Here is a 16,918-nt window from a genome sequence, read left to right on the forward strand (position 1 = left end):
TAAGTGCTGTAGAAATCAATTGCAGAGTGCCCTGTGTGTTTGTTTAGCTACATTACAGTGTAATTAGCTTATCAGCAGATGTGACCCACAGCATTGCAACAGCTCAAAGCTCCACTCTTACTGTGTAGGAGAGATAGATGCTTAACTTCTTCAGTGCTCCCTGCACAGTTCATCCTGCTAAAATGTCCGTTTTTTAAAAAAGATTTTTGTAAATTGTAATGAAAACATTTCTCACCCTTAGGCACCCTTTGCCTAATCTTTTAAAGCACAGAGGAAGTTCTGAGTTTAGGTCCACTTTAATAAGTTGTATTTATTCAGTGCTTTGACCTTATTTATGTGATACATTAGATGCTATTTGAAAACTAGGTAGAAGGCAAAATAATGCTGCATTCACCCATGGCTACCATCTAGTGTTGCGATTGAAAATCACACATCTTTACAGAACAAATAATAATACAAGCTATTTTTAATATTTGTTTACAAATAAATGAATTACTTCTCCAGATGGAATTGAATTGCTCCTTTATTAAGTATGCCACAGCCTACGCCTCCTGGAATAATTAATATTCATCAAACATTTACGCATTTCAAACCCTTCAATGCTTTTCATCTAGTTGTTATGACTAATGTTTGGAATGTGTAAATCTCAGCTGAATTGTGAACAAGAGCTATGGGTAAAATGGAAAAAAGGCATGCAGTATCCATATGTAAATAAAGATGTGAGATCATTGCTGATCCCTTACTTGTTGCATTTTCCTACAGCCGCTGCTGAGAAATAAATCCAGCTTTTGCATGCCCAACAATGAGAACTAGTTGTCATGCACTTACTTAATTATTCTTAACATGATGAGAAGCAGACCTACAAACTGACATCTATCAGGGTTCAGCATTGTAGATCGGTTATTAGCAACTAGCAGTCACCACCAGGCATCATGGGAAATGTAGTCCTGAGTCCAACATCTAGCTATGAATGGAGCAACCTCAATCTGTCTGTCCTATTATCCTTGCTTCTAGTACGGTCCAATTGGCTATAATTATGTCATCAGAATATCAAAAGTATTTTAAGGTATGTAAACTTTTTTCTTAAAAGATTTAAAATAAACCTAATTATAGGAGGACTAGAAATATATGTAGGGGTTTCCTTAGAGTTATTTATTTATTTCTATTAAATAGCAGTCTTCATGCTTGCTTAGAGACATGCATATTCTTTAATAGAGCAATCATATTATAAACAGTACAATATAAACGGTGAACTATGGCAAATGAATTACTCAGCTGCAAGTGAGCAAAGGCTAGAAGCAAGCTATTGAAATGCTCTGTAATTGCAGGCAATAGCATCACTAGTGGCTGGAGAGATGTTACATTACTAGTAGCAATGCTAATGAAATAGGGAAATGTATTCGATAAGACATAACAAATGCCTAAACGGCATAAAACTTCAATTTGCATATTTACAAATCTAGAAATGGCCTTGAGCCATGCCTGTGCATGGCTGCAATGCTTGCTCGAGAAATCACTAAATGATCCCCAGTCATTACTCTGATGATGATGATATTGCACTTGGTGGTCCTCATCCTCAAATTACTGCATAGGCCCAAATTTACATCACAGGAGCTTATAGGCGTAGATGTCCTGGCACCCTAGACCTAACCTTTCATGAACCTAAAAAATCCATCTGAACCGCACCACAAGAGTGTTGTCTGGCCTGGTAAATTCTCCCTTATATCCCTTGGCTGTCACAGCAGGTAGCTAGAGGTCCCCCCTTATTATTATGCAGCCAGAGCTACCCTCAGTAATAAGTAGCTAGGCGTAACCCAAACTTAAGGGAGATCACGTCAGTGAAATGCAGAGACCTGGGTGAGTAACCTCTCATTTACACTCCGCTCGGGACTCTGCATAGGGAAGGAGGGAGAGAGGCACTGAGGGAGAGGAGTGATCCACCTTTCCCTCATCAGATGTCTTAGGCACATGCCTACAGTTCCTTATAGCTATATATATATATATATATATATATATATATATATATATATATATATATATATATATATATATATATATATATATATATATATATACATACATACATACATTATATATATATATATATATATATATATATATATGTATATCAATATACATATATATATATATATATATATATATATATATATATATATATATATATATATATATATATATATCATATCCCTACGATATTTATTTCTTTTGTATAGCAATTGATTTTGGAGTATGCAGGCAGCATATTTACAGCTATACTGCAGAGCGTAAAAGCTTGCTTTGCCTGTACTGTATACCACTACTGACCAATCAGATGGATAGCGTTCTGGTAAGGCTGTTGCCTTTGATGTGGGATTTGAGCCTTTGACCAGGGTTCAAATCCCAGCTCAAGCCAGTATGTAAAACCTTAAGAAGTTTTTGGGCAAAGCTCCATGATGATCTTGGGTGCCCAAGGATTGTGCCCTAAGGGCAACCACGGTGCCTCTGGTGCCCTGAAGGAGTCCACCAGGAGAAAAAAGACATCTAAATGTTCTGTATGTGATTGTCCTCAAATGACTGCAGAAATTTTGAACCAAAGATTTCAATGCGCAATCCCTTAAATTAGTAAATTAGGCTCTTAGTCCTTTAGCGATTGTGCACTAAAGCCACTTCAATGTAAGTAGCACTGATGACAGGATGACAGGAGTGGCAGGACAATGTCTTACTTATGACAGAATAATTTATCTGATATAGTCTTATAGCGCATGGTCAATTCCCAGTTCTTTAGTTCGAACTACTTCTTTTAGTAAACAATGGGGGTCTATATTAAGAATACAGATACCCCCGGACGTTGGGTCTCTCCTATTTCACTAGAGAACTGCTTGCATGAAAACTCCTAAAACCATCCATTGTAATGTAATGTCAGTAGAGACAAGACTTAACAATAATAAAACAATTAATTACTGCTTCCGTGTTGTAATCTAACATTTCTGAATACAATGCAAATCAGCAGGATCTGTTCAGCTGCTTTATGAAGCATTTCGAAATGCCAGCGTGAATGAAAAAAGCACTGCCTAATAGAATTCAATGATTCCTCTACCTAGTGTCATTCAGAGTGTTTTAAACACAGCTGCATTCAGAAGGTGCATGTGAGTGGTTTAAGTGATCATGTAAGCATATTTATGAATGTTACATTGCAATGCCCTTTGTTGTTAGCCTGTGAATGTATTAATGTTAGCGGGTGTGATGGTGATCAAAGAGCATCCCGAAAAAAAGAAAAAAAAAAGACAACGGGAGCCCCGGCGGTGCAATATGTCACAATTGGTAAAGGTGATGAATGTGAAGAATGATAGTCACAAAGGAGGGTTGCAGACAGGCAACTGACCACTTAAGGCAGATAGAGATGTACAACCCAACTCCACTCTGGTGTCCAGCTCAGTAGGACGCGGTTGCTCTCGCCTTACAAAAAGCACTAGGTGGTTCTGGTGGGGAAGAGGCTACACCGGACCACAGAGAATCCCTCCTACCGTAGGGTGGAGAAAGAAAGGGGGGGGGGGGGAAGAGGCACCCAAGGTATAATAAAACTGTGTTAAAAATAGCTAAAACGAGAAGAATGAGGAGGCTTATCTCAATGAAGACAAGTTCATATGACAAGTTCATATGACAACAAAATGAATCTGTATTTGTTGAGGTAAGCCATCTCATTCTTTTCATTTTAGTTGTTTTCAATGCAGTATTATTATACCTTGGGTGCCTCTTCCCCTCTTTGTATTAATGTTAAACACTTAAATGTACAGATGACCCTTCTCCTGAGTTGGAAACTCAAACCTATACTTATGGTTCTGGATTGCAAGCTCTAGTCTTTCATTAATCTGGTACTCCAGATGATGTCAGTTATCAGAACTGCATGGGAAATCACATTACAGAAATCCTAATAATGGATTCAGAGATGTTTGCTGGCAACTCAAGCAGCCAGAGGCACATGGCTGAGTTTAAAGAATCTTCTATTTAACTTTCATCTTCATCACTTATTGAACGAAAGTCAAGTAATTAAGTTACCTTGCCAACAGGCACCCACAGTCAGTTGCATTGCAATGTGGGAGGGATGGATTGGCCAGTCGTTGGTCACCAGATATGGCTCATATGTTACTCCGTCCATGTATAATGTTACTAGTGGAAAGTCAATGTTGATAACATAGTAGTGCCATTCCTTATCACAAATCTGAAAAAAAGGGAATGCATTAAGTTAAATTAATCCTTTTCCTACCAGTAACAAAATAATACATGTAAAAAGGAATTCAAGAAAAACTGTTTTGCTCCACGTATCACAAAAAATAATAGCCTTCACTATTTTATCTTGTTTATTTTAAACCTATAAAACCCACAGTAATTCAACAATGTTTCTAATAGAAAACGACAGTCTCATATCAACAGTTCTCCAGAGTACAGAGTGCATTATTGCTCTGGTTACAAAAAAAAGGCAGTTAGTGTTTGCTGCTGTTTCTGGATATTCTTAAATTTGAAAAGGAATAATGACAAAATTAGGAAGTAGATAGAATTCACCTTTAAACTTGTAAATCTATTAATTTTTGTACGTTTTTTCTAAAGGTGCCCATTAGCGGTACAATTTTTTCATTAGATGAGATCTTTCAATGCAATTTTTACAAATGGTACAGAAAACTACACAGTGTGTGGTGAAAATTGTAATCGATTCTAATGTTTGATTTTACAATCAATGTAAGAGAGGAAATGCCCTAATTGACTTGTTTATGGAAACAATTGATAAATACCTTTTTTTTCAATAGCAAAAATCGCATTGAAAGATCGCATCTGATGAAACAATCGTACTGTTAATTGGCACCTTAACTGATTTTGTGGAACTGAGTTTGAAGAACTCCTTACTGAATATATATTGTAAAGTGAATTTGCACACATTGAATTACCGGTAATTTTATTTTCGATTTATTGGGAGATGATGGCTAAGAAGAAAGCAATAATGCATAGGTTGCACTATTAAAAATATAGGAAAGTACCATTTGACCGTAAAAAATCCTGGATTCAGTGTCATAAACACTTCTTATATCCATATACTCCTGTATATTGATATTCAATCCCAATGATTTTAGCCTAGGCTGTGTCGTCATGCAGCCTTCTCCCCAGAGTACTCTGGGAGATCATGTGACATTCCTGCTCACAGAGGAGAAAAAAATTTTCCACAGTGATTCACAGTTAAAGTGCCAGCATCTTTGATGCATTTAAGCATAAATATGATGGTTGACTAAATCATTTACAAATAATAATAATGTAAATATAAGCAATTTTAATAATGACATTTTAATAATGAAATTTGCCCTACCGTTCGTGTCCTTACCTCTCCCTCTAGATTGTAAGCCTTTGTTTAGGGTCCTCTTCCTTTTGTGTCCTACCTGATCATGCACCTCCATTACTGTAAACCCATGCTATGCATCTGAGTGAACCTAACTTGCCTAATCTCCATGCTCCCATCCAGTGACTGACTAAGCATTACCTTGTACTCATACTGTGCTGTGTGATATGGTCTTTCTTGTATTCCTGAATTGTCATATTGCTGTATGTCACCCCTATATATTGTCTGTAACCTAAATTAATGTTCAGCGCTGCGTAATATGTTGGTGCTTTATAAATACAATAAATAAATAAATAATAAATATATACTGTAAAGTTCCACTTTAAAGCAAATTATTAGGTAGCTAAAGAAGAATGGTTATTAATATATTAGTTTCCTTGGAACAAGAGCTTATGTATGTATACTCCTTCCTGTATGCCTTATATGGAACCTACCCATCCGCTAAAAGATCCAGGATTAGTTTGCTTGCTGGGTGCCTAAACAAATCCAGAGAAGAGTCACTGTTTGCATATTACTTTTGTGGAGCTCCAATATTGCAGAGCAGGCATAGAGAATTCATATAATATATGTTGTAATATTTTATGATGACTGCTGTAATTTAATGATGTTGATGATATGTTTTACTTTTCCAGTTTGATTGGCAACACAAAGTGCACAGAGATGTGACATACCATAAAGCCCTGGAAACTATGGCTTAAAAAGCTTAGTGTTTCACAAAGTAACAATTCAGTTTCCCCATGACACAAATGATTCCTACTTGTGGTATCGTATTCCGGCGTATAAAACGACTGGGCGTATAAGACGACCCCCCAACTTTGCCAATTAAAATATAGAGTTTGGGATATACTCGCCGTATAAGACTACCCCTCTTCCAACGCACACCAAATTAAAAATGAAGAAAATAAAAATCATATACTGGTGCTATGTATGAACAGATACTGGTGCGGTACTGTATGTGGCACCCAGTATTTAACAGTATACAGGCGACTGACTGGTTGAATTGGTCAACTCTCCCTCTCCCTAACTGGATTGGTCAGCTCACCTTTATCTACCTGTTTATCAGAGCGGTATGGAAGAATAGATCGTGCTGTGCCCATAAAACACGCCTCTTTCACCCTTCTGGCCCACCCTTGTATCCTATTTACCTCCTTCTCTGCCTCTCAGATCTCGCACATGTGCGCCTGCCCCGCTTCACTACAGTCCTCAGCAGCGAGATCTGAGAGGCGGTAACAGGATAGGGCATATCACTCTGCATCAATGACACCCAGCGTATAAGATGACCCCTGACTTTTCAGAAGATTTTCAAGGGTTAAAAAGTAATCTTATACGCAGGAATATACAGTAATTCTGCAGAGCACAGACAGCATACAGCAATATTACCTTTACTCCCACCAGCAGCACCGGGAGTTACGCTATTAGCGTGTCCAGTAGCTTGACTGTTGCTATGGTAAAATACCATCACTAACTGTAACACTAACTTTTACGGTAGCAACGGTCGTGCTACTGGAGTACCGCTGGTCATGCTAATAGCATAACTTGCTGCATTGCTGGCAGAAGCAAGGCTCATATTGTCATGTACTGTCTGTGCACGGCAATATTACCACAGGTATGTGCATTTACCCCTTTGTATTAACAGACACCAGTATACTCTGTGTACATCGTTGTGAGGCCACATGTAGAGTGTGGGATACAGTTTGCGTACCGCATTACAGTAAGGACATTACAGTTTTAGAGCGAGCCATAAAATCTGCCAACTAAATTAATCAAATGGATAAAAGATCTCACTTATCAAGAAAGATTACACAAACATGGCTTACGTATCCTGGAAAAGTTATGGCTTAAAGGAGACCTAATAAAAATGTATAGGTATGTACAAGATCAACATAAAAGCTTGCACATTAACTTTTGATTCCCAGGTTTATACAAAAGACAAGATGACATGAACTATACATGGAGGAAAGGTGATATTAGCACCTGTATAGAAAGGGGTTCTTCAAAGTAAGAGTGGTAACATATGGTAAATCTTACCACGGGATATGGTTGTGGCAAATTCTAAACTCGCACTCAAAAGAGGCTAGAATGCTTTCCTTCATTCTGAAGGGCATCCACAGCTATGATTGCTAGGTAAAGGAATGGGATGATTTGATCCAGTCTAAGAGATAGTTCTTGCCCATTTGGTATTTCTTTCCTTTGGAGTGAGGGTGAACTTGATCGATGCATGTCTTTTCTAACCTAGATAACTATGTATGTATCACAGTTGCTTTTAGGTGAGCTTTCTCAGTCTTTGTTGTCTAGGTACACCAATTCAGATTCATTCCCGCAGTGGAATATAACTAAAAAGAACTAAAGGCGCATGTGTACAGCAACTCGCAACCGTCTCCAAAGCATAGCCAAACTCATCTAAGCTAAGCACAGGCCAAGAGCAATGTTCCCTCCTTACGGGTAAGTAATATAAAGGTGCTCAATCGCTTGGGTACTAGGTGATCCTGATGGTTAAATTATTAGTAAAGTTATATTACTGATATTCTACTGTTGGCTTTCCTAGTCCTAATACAACCCCTTCCTAGTAGCCTAAAACAAATATTAATATTATTATGATTATTTAGTTCTTATATACCGGGGACTCAGCGTTGCAAGGTGAGTGTACTAACCACTACGCTCCCATGCTGTCTTCCAAAGCAGACCTCTAGCTATAAGCCTAACACTAAGTCCCTTTCCAAAACCAGTTCTTACCCAAACACCTAACACTAATGTCCTCTTTGACAAAGCTACCGGGAGCATTGCCATGCCCGTCTGCATGATTGGGGACTGTTACTGTAGTGTTCACTGTATCTGCTCAACCCAGTTGACAGTCTTATATTATGTTGCGGTTCTTGTTTGGCCTTGCTTTGGAGGTATTTAGCGTATGAAGGGGTCTTGTTGGCAGTCTATATTGGGTCATATGCAATTCACTTTTTCTCCTAAGTTATCTCCTAGGATATATTTTTCATTTTCTGTTTACATTTTTTAAGGACTTTGCAATTAAAAAAGTACCAAAAAGTACGTAAAAAAAGCACTATAACCATTATTTTGAGTACTGTCTTGATTGTGAATGGTTAAGAAAGCATTTTATTGACAAGGTGTAAACATATCGCCTAGGAGAAACACAGGAGAAAAAGTCAGTTGGGTCAAGGCCTTTGTGGCTTAATATTGACTTGTCTAATGCATTGAGGGGATTCTATGTTCCTGTACCATATGTACACAGGGACAAATACCTGTATTGTTTGCCTTTGAAGAAGCGTCCTGCTCATGGTCACAAACCACTAATACCGTGACTGTTCGCTCTTTTTGCACTTACCTGTTAGTTCTCTATGATTAATTAAAGGTTATGTTTTATGATTTAAAACTTTATGAGTGACGCAATTGAAACCCTCCTTGTCTTTACCACAACAATGCTGTATACTCAACTGCAATGTAATAGAGGAGTGCCAACATCCAGCTATAAAATAGATGATCTTCAGCACCAAACTAAACCTCCCATACACTTGGCTATTCAGTAGCTGAGTAGCAATTCTTCAATAGCTGAGCAGGTGCCCAAGTAAGGCACACTGCGCACCATGGCTGCATTTTAACCACTGTACCTCCTAGGGTTTTTCCCCTTAAAAAACCCAGAGCAATTTTCAACTGTCAGTGCTCCTTCCATTCATTCACCTATAACTATTCATACAGCAAAAGGAATGGCAGCGCTTTCAAAAACTCATACCTGAATGTTTTAATAGCATAAGATGTGCAGAGCTCCAATAATGGACTAAAATACACACCAACACTCATTACAGGCAAAGAAAGTGGGGGAACATGACTTCAGTGAGGGGTAAAATACATACCTGAATGAATTACCGTATTTTTCGCCGTATAAGACGCACTTTTTCTCCCCAAAAAATAGGGGAAAAAAGTCCCTGCGTCTTATACGGCAAAGGCAGGGAATTCCTGACTTAGAAATGCCCGCCGATACAGACCGCGACCCGCCACCACGTCGGGAATTCCCTGCCTGTGTGGCTGCACCTGACGTATGCCTCTGCCCGCTCCCCATGCCTGTAATGTGTCCAGCGTGTGTAATATGCCCCCTCCCACTGTGTGCCTGATCTCTGCGTGCCCCCGCGAGTGTACCATATGCCCGCTATCCCGCCTGCCTTATCTCCCTCCCCCATGTCTTGGCTGGCCCCCGGGTGTTAATCTGCAGCGGGCTTACCTCTCCGCCTTGCCCGCGAGGATTGGAGACCTCCTTCACAGCCACGCATCTCGTTCTAGTGATCGGCATGTGATAATGACGCAATCACCACATGCCGATCACTAGAGCGAGATGTGCAGCTGTGAAAGAGGTCCCCAATCCTCGCGGGCAAGGCGGAGAGGTAAGCCCGCTGCAGATTAAAACCGGGGGGGGGGGGGGCAGCCAAGACATGGGGGAGGGAGATAAGGCAGGTGGGGGAGCATGCATTTTTTACACTAGCGGGGCACGCAGAGATCGGGCACACAGCGGGAGGGAACATATTACACACTCAGCCGGACACATAACAGGCATGGAGAAGAGGGCAGAGGCATACGTCGGGTGCACCCACAATTTACACACACGCGGGGGACACAGGCACATGGGGCAGGCATGAGGGACACAGAGGACACATGGGGGACACAAGCACATGGGGCAGGCTTGAGGGACACATAAGGAATGCATAGGTGACACATGGGGACACAGGCACCTGGGGCAGGCATGAGGGACACAGAGGACACATGGGGGACACAAGCACATGGGGCAGACATGAGGGACACACAGAGGACACATGGGACATGCATGGTTGCCACAGAGGACACATGGGACAGGTATGGGGGACACAGAGAACACATAGGGTAAGCATATAGGGCAGGCATGGGTGACACAGGGCACATGGAGCATGTATGAGGGACACACAGATGACACATGGGGTATGCATGGGTGACACAGAAAACACATGGGGCATGCATGGGTGACACATGGGGCTGGTATGGGGACACAGAGGACACATAGGGCATGCATGGGGGACACATAGGGCAGGCATGGGTGACACATGGGGCATGTATGAGGGACACAGAGGACACATGGGGCGGGTATTGGGGACACAGAGGACACATGGGGAGACGATGGGACACAGGAGGACAACATTTGAGGGGTAACATGTACAAGACTCTCCTGGAATATGGACGCACCAGGTTTAGTATATATATTTTTTTTCTCTGGTTTTTGCCCTCTAAACCTGGGTGCATCTTATATTCCGGAGCGTCTTATACGGCGCGAAATACGGGTATCTGCCATAATGTGCAGAGCTCCAATGGACTAAAATACACACCTAGCTTCACTTCAGACAAAAAGGAGTGTTAGCTTCAGAGATAATATGTGCACAAATTATGCCTACTAGACTTCCCCACGGCTTCCCTTGGGGAAGACCTAACGCTAATCTAACCTAACGCTAATCTAAAAACACAACATTTCCAGTGCAGCTAATCAGGCAAATGGTATACACATTTGATAAAACATACATACAGACTGGTGACAGCTCTCATGGATGCATCCGTTTGCAAACCTACAGAGGTAATGCAAAGCCCCTCTGGACTAAATACACGCCCTAAATGCAAAACAGATGCAAATTGTGTAATCTAAAGCTATGTGTATTAATAATTATTTTACATAGCTTTAGATTAGAATTAGCACACAATTTGCATCTGTTTTGCATTCAGGGCATGTATTTAGTCCAGAGGGGCTTTGCCTCGCCTCTGTAGGTTTGCAAACGGATGCATCCATGAGCGCTGTCACCAGTCTGTATGCACACCTATAACTATTACTACTTATCACAACAAAACAATCTATATCCTTTTTTTTGCCACCAATTAGGCTCTCTTTGGGGGGTAAAGTTTTGCTAAGAATTACTTTATTGTGTGTTTTACCAGTGTTAACTGTGGTGTAAATGTGTTTTAACAGGAAAATAAAATGGAAAAAATTCATTATTTATCATTTTTCGGTCATTATAGTTTTAAAATAATACATGTTACCGTATAATTAAAATTCACACATTGTATTTGCCCAATTGTCCCAGTTACTGCAACGTTTAAAATTTTCCGTAGTACAATGTATGGTGCCAATATTTTATTTGGAAATAAATGTACATTTTTTCAGTTTTGCAATCATCCCTAATTACAAGCCCATCATTTATAAAGTAACAGTAATATGTCCTTGCACATAACTTCCCTATGCATAGTATTACTACGTGGATGCGTGGATGTGTAAGTAACAGTTTTTATGAATGGCAGCAATGTCTCTTAGATGGCAGCGGTCATCCATATGGGGATTTAGATGAATGCTACCTGTGTTCCCATCATTGATCTCCCGGCTAACGATTAGCGGCGGTAACGATCGCGGGAGCGCACGCCTGCGGGGGGGGGGGGGGGAGCGGGAAAGGATGTAGTAACTACGACCCTGCACAGAGATATGGCATTTTGCAAAGTCGTAGTTACTCATTCTGGGGGAGGGGAAGTGGTTAAAATACAATGAATAATAATAACAATAATAATAATTACATTATGGTCTATTGCAGTGCCTAGTGTAACCGACAAGCTGAATTGTGCTTAAATAAATTGATCCACTTCCTTACTCATCTTACTCAATTGTGCACCATGGGTTATCCCTCCTCTTTGCTCCTTAGCAATAGTACACAGTGCTAGCCTGCAGGCTAGCGACACATTGTACAGCACTTGGCCCCAAACTGTCACCTAAGGTATCAAGTCCTGATCACTGTGGATGGCAGTGCTTGTGCATGCACCTTAAAGAGAAACTCCAACCAAGAATTGAACTTTATCAGTAGCTGATACCCCCTTTTACATGAGAAATATATTGCTTGCTTTTCACAAACAGACCATCAGGGGGCGCTGTATGACTGATTTTGTGCTGAAACCCCTCCCACAAGAAGCTCTGGGACCGCGGTACTTTTGGCAGTTTGTTACAATGTAACAAGGTTCACAGACAGGAATTAGCTGTTTACAGCTGTCTCTAACAGCCAAAACAGCTAGCAGCAGCTACATAACCTGCCCACAGTAAAAATGTCACCATGTAATAAATCTCAGAATGTAAATCGAGGAGAGGAAAGATTTTACAATGAGCAAACACTGACTAAATCATTTATACATAATTATTGTAAAAATGAAGCACTTTTTTATTACATTATTTTCACTGGAGTTCCTCTTTAAAGCCTGAGTCTGATTGGTCGCTGTGAGTCATTTCAGACTCCAGATATTTTTTCTAAGGAGTTAGAAAAGGAAACATAATTATTGCGGTTTGCAATTCCGCGTCTCCCTTTTGTTGCAGTTACTGTAAAATGTAGACTATTTTCAAGATGCATAGAAATAGCCTTAACATATTCTTTAACATTTCTAAGTAAAAAAAAAAGTAGCACTTAGCAAATTCACCATGCGGGAGTCGTAGAACATCTTCCTATAATATCTCTAAAACATTTTCAGCCACTGTATTATTGCAAGAAATGGTTGCATTGAGAATAGAAAATATTAAAAAGTAATAATATATATGTAAATATAATTAGCCATATAATCAGCTTGCAGAAAGGCAGTTAAAGAATAGAAAATCTCTGCAGTTATTGAGTCCATTAATAATACATGCTCTGTAAATGGCTAAAACCCAATTCCAATTAATAATAACTAAACAGACAAATTGATTGGGGCAGCTAATATCACAGAGGAGGAACAGCATTTCCAGAGTAAATTACTGTTATTGAAAAAAGTCACAGAACACGATTACTGCTCTAGGTAGGAAGTGCACAGGGGTCAATGCAGTTAAAATCAAGATTTTCAGTTTGAATTACATTAAAAATGCAAATGTTTGGATATGCTCGTATTGGCTCACACAAGCTGAACTGGCAGAATAGCACCGATGCAATGTAACACTTTGGAGACCCATCGCAGTGCTGGCTGCCCATCGGGAGTAGATGTGTGACTTTCTATTGGTGGAATGGCATTGCATCCGATTGTCCAAAACAACCTAGCTGACAGGTTTGTGCATTGCAGAAACAAACTGGATGCTATGAAAATGAACGTGTGTGGGAATGGGTCCACAGGTAAGCATGAGTCCATTCTGTATATCCTATGGACTACTCTGGGACCACTGTTTGGACTGCTCTGGGAAATGGTCCAACAACATACGCAGTGTGTACTGAGCATGAGGGCCCGTTTCCACTTGTGCGGTGCGAATCGCCGCGGTAAAAATTTGCATGCGGATTTGAATTTCGCATGCAGGTCTATGCGAATGTTCATGCAAATTTTCATGCAAATTCGCATGGATGACGTTGTATGCAAATTTAACCATGGCAGTGCTGGTGTGTTTTTCCATTGTTTCTATGCAAATTTGCATGAAAATTCGCATGAAAATTAGTATACCCAAACCGCATGCGAATTTCCTATTAAATACATTGTATGCGATTCGCATAGCGGTATGCAGCATGCGAATTCTGATGGCTCTGCCATGCGATTTTTTTCTGCACAGAAAACCGCGAAGGAATCCTGACAAATGGAAACAGTCCCATTCACTTGTATTGCTATGCGAATTTGCATGCGAAAAATGCATGCGAATTCGCGATAGTGGAAATGGGCCCTCAGTGATGAGAGCTCATTAAATATATCCTGAAATTTGATTTAGGAAAAATGTCTTTTATGTGGCAGAAAGTATTTGTAACCCTTTGCTGGAGTCATTTCAGACCTTAGTAAGATTTGCTGAAGGGTTATTGAAATATCAGTTGTAGCCTAGCGGACATGTACATAGCCCTGCAGTAAGAGCTTTTTTTAAGACATGCAAGCTGTCCTCTTCCAGGTGGCTATGGTTGAAATCTACGCCCTGTTTGTGGCTGCCTTTTTCTTGCCGGAGGTGTAAATTTTCCGTCGCTCTTGCCGATCCGGTGACACTGCAGACCGCTTATTGATACCTGACCTCATGATTACTGTGAGCCAATCACAGTACTCACATCATAAAACAGGGAAAGGATAGCTCAGTCCAGGGGCCTAACTAAGGAGCAGCTGCCCCTGTGACTGCAGGGGAGCCCAGAGGTGTGTGGGGGCCCCAACTAATAAGCTTTCTTTTCTCTGATACTCCAGATGAGGTGTTTTTGTGGCTACACTTTATGCATGTGAAGATCCTGATGGAAACACTTTTTTGTGACCCTTGGAAGATGTGCACCCCAGGCTATGAGGGTCACCAAGGGGAGGCAAGAAAGAGTTAAGTACATAAAAGGGGCCCCATCAAAGTTTTGCTGGGGGCCCATGATTTTTAGTTACATCCCTGCTCTGGTCCTTAAGGGTGCTTTCCCACTGGGCTGGTGCGGAGCAGTAATTTTACTGCAGCCCAATGAAAGTCTATGGGGTAATTTATACCGACGCAGTGCAGCACGATGCAACGAAAGTGATGTTTTCACCACATCCCAGATGCAAGGACAGATCTACGTTACCGTGTGGGTCTGCGGCGACATGCGATGGACTTAAGTTCATGTAAGTCTATGGTGATGCGTGTGAGGGTGAAAACCTGCCGCAGGTTTTACACGCGTGCATGCGCAGAAGTGTATTTTTAGCTATATGCTTCTGTGCATATGATTGCTTCAGCCACAGGAAGTGAGAATTTCTTCCTGCTTGGCCAGCTGCCAGACAAGGATTACCGCATACTAACAAGGTAATACCCGTGGCTTGTTTTGGCAGTGCCGGGTAAAGATGGCCCGAACCTCCGATTTTCGGTTTGCAAACCGCGAACGCGAACTTCCGCAAAAGTTCAGTTCGAGCGAACTTTCGCGAACCGCAATAGACTTGAATGGGGAGGCGAACTTTGAAAACTACAAACACTTATGTTGGCCAGAAAAGTGATGGAAAAGATGTTTCAAGGGGCTGGATTCACTAACCGGCGCTAAGCACAAACCACGGCACTAAGTAGATTTCACCCACACATCACTTTCAGTCCCGCTCAGTTATCGCACCGTGCACTAAAACACGCGCACAGCAATGTACGCGCACTGAGCGGGGCTGTGCGCGAAGTAGCTCTATGCGGCCGTTAGTGTGTGCAGAGCTGCTTAAGAAGCACTAAAGACAAGACAAATAACATTTTTATCACGCTTTTCTCCTTTCCGACTCAAAGCACCAAGCTGCAGCCACTAGGACGCGCTCTATTGGCAGTAGCAGTGTTAGGGAGACTTGCCTAAGGTCTCCTACTGAATAGGTGCTGGCTTACTGAACAGGCAGAGCCGAGATTCAAAACCAGGTCTCCTGCATCAGAGGCAGAGCCCTTAACCATTACACCATCCAGCCACTACTACTACCAATGTGACGAACAGCCCCACAATCTCGTCTAACTTACTCCAGTACCATCAGGGATTAATCGCCTCCAATGGCTTGTAAGACTGTGAGCAAGTTGACGTTAAAATAGCGGTTGCTGGGTCGTCAGGTAATAATGCGACAACGCGTGCCAATCTTGTCTAATCTGACACCGTTACCATTCGGGGAATAGGCACATCCCATGGTTTGTAATATGGTGAACAGAGTGACGCCAAAGTTTGGTTGCACCGCTGCCGGAAATGTGACGTATGTGCACTCACCCACCAATTCCTGTTCCCTTTGCTGCAGTTTACCATTAAGCCTCAGACCCTGAGGGAATCCTGAAGACAGTCAGAACTGCAGACAAAGTAACCTTTTGGATTGGTTGATGAGTCCACACACAGTCCAATTTTGATTGTACATACATTCGATACAATCTGTGCTCTTATGTAGAGGCCAGGTCGCTGCCACCAATCCGCAATAAAAGCGGATAGAAATAGAAACAAATGGATACAGAAATAATAAGGGTTCAATATGAAAATAATAGCTGATTACAGTCTGAGCAGTTTGTCAAGTTACCGTGTCCTTTGCGGTAAGTCCCACAGAAGATATCATATGTAGTACAATTCTGGAAAGTTCTGTGGAATCTATATATATAATAGACTAAGTGCCTCAACCTTCAAACAAGAAGAAGAAGTACTTTGCATGAGAAAATTTATGCGTGCTCAAACACCAAGTTTAAGGCCTCTTTTCCACGGACTGTTGAGCTGTGTGCTCAGCAAGCAGATACCAGGCAGCAGTGAGCAGATACCAGGCAGCAGCAAGCAGTTACCAGGCAGCAGCAAGCAGTTACCAGGCAGCAGCAAGCAGTTACCAGGCAGCAGCAAGCAGTTACCAGGCAGCAGCAAGCAGTTACCAGGCAGCAGCGAGCAGATACCAGGCAGCAGCGAGCAGATACCAGGCAGCAACAAGCAGTTACCAGGCAGCAGCAAGCAGTTACCAGGCAGCAGCAAGCAGTTACCAGGCAGCAGCAAGCAGTTACCAGGCAGCAGCAAGCAGTTACCAGGCAGCAGCAAGCAGTTACCAGGCAGCAGCAAGCAGTTACCAGGCAGCAGCAAGCAGTTACCAGGCAGCAGCAAGCAGTTACCAGGCAGCAGCAAGCAGTTACCAGGCAGC

The 16,918-nt window shown here is 41.5% G+C and overlaps 1 protein-coding gene across 1 annotated transcript in view; it reads right to left on the minus strand.

The window, feature by feature from the left end:
• CLSTN2 (calsyntenin 2) overlaps nt 1-16,918 on the minus strand; it is a 1,262,395-nt gene that overhangs the window by 113,155 nt on the left and 1,132,322 nt on the right. The window contains exon 9 of the mRNA XM_068280737.1: nt 4,057-4,219. Coding sequence (XP_068136838.1) covers nt 4,057-4,219 — 163 coding nt within the window. The remainder of the gene's footprint in view (nt 1-4,056; nt 4,220-16,918) is intronic.

The sequence above is a fragment of the Hyperolius riggenbachi genome, chromosome 4, assembly GCF_040937935.1.
Source record: "Hyperolius riggenbachi isolate aHypRig1 chromosome 4, aHypRig1.pri, whole genome shotgun sequence".
Lineage (NCBI taxonomy): Eukaryota > Metazoa > Chordata > Amphibia > Anura > Hyperoliidae > Hyperolius > Hyperolius riggenbachi.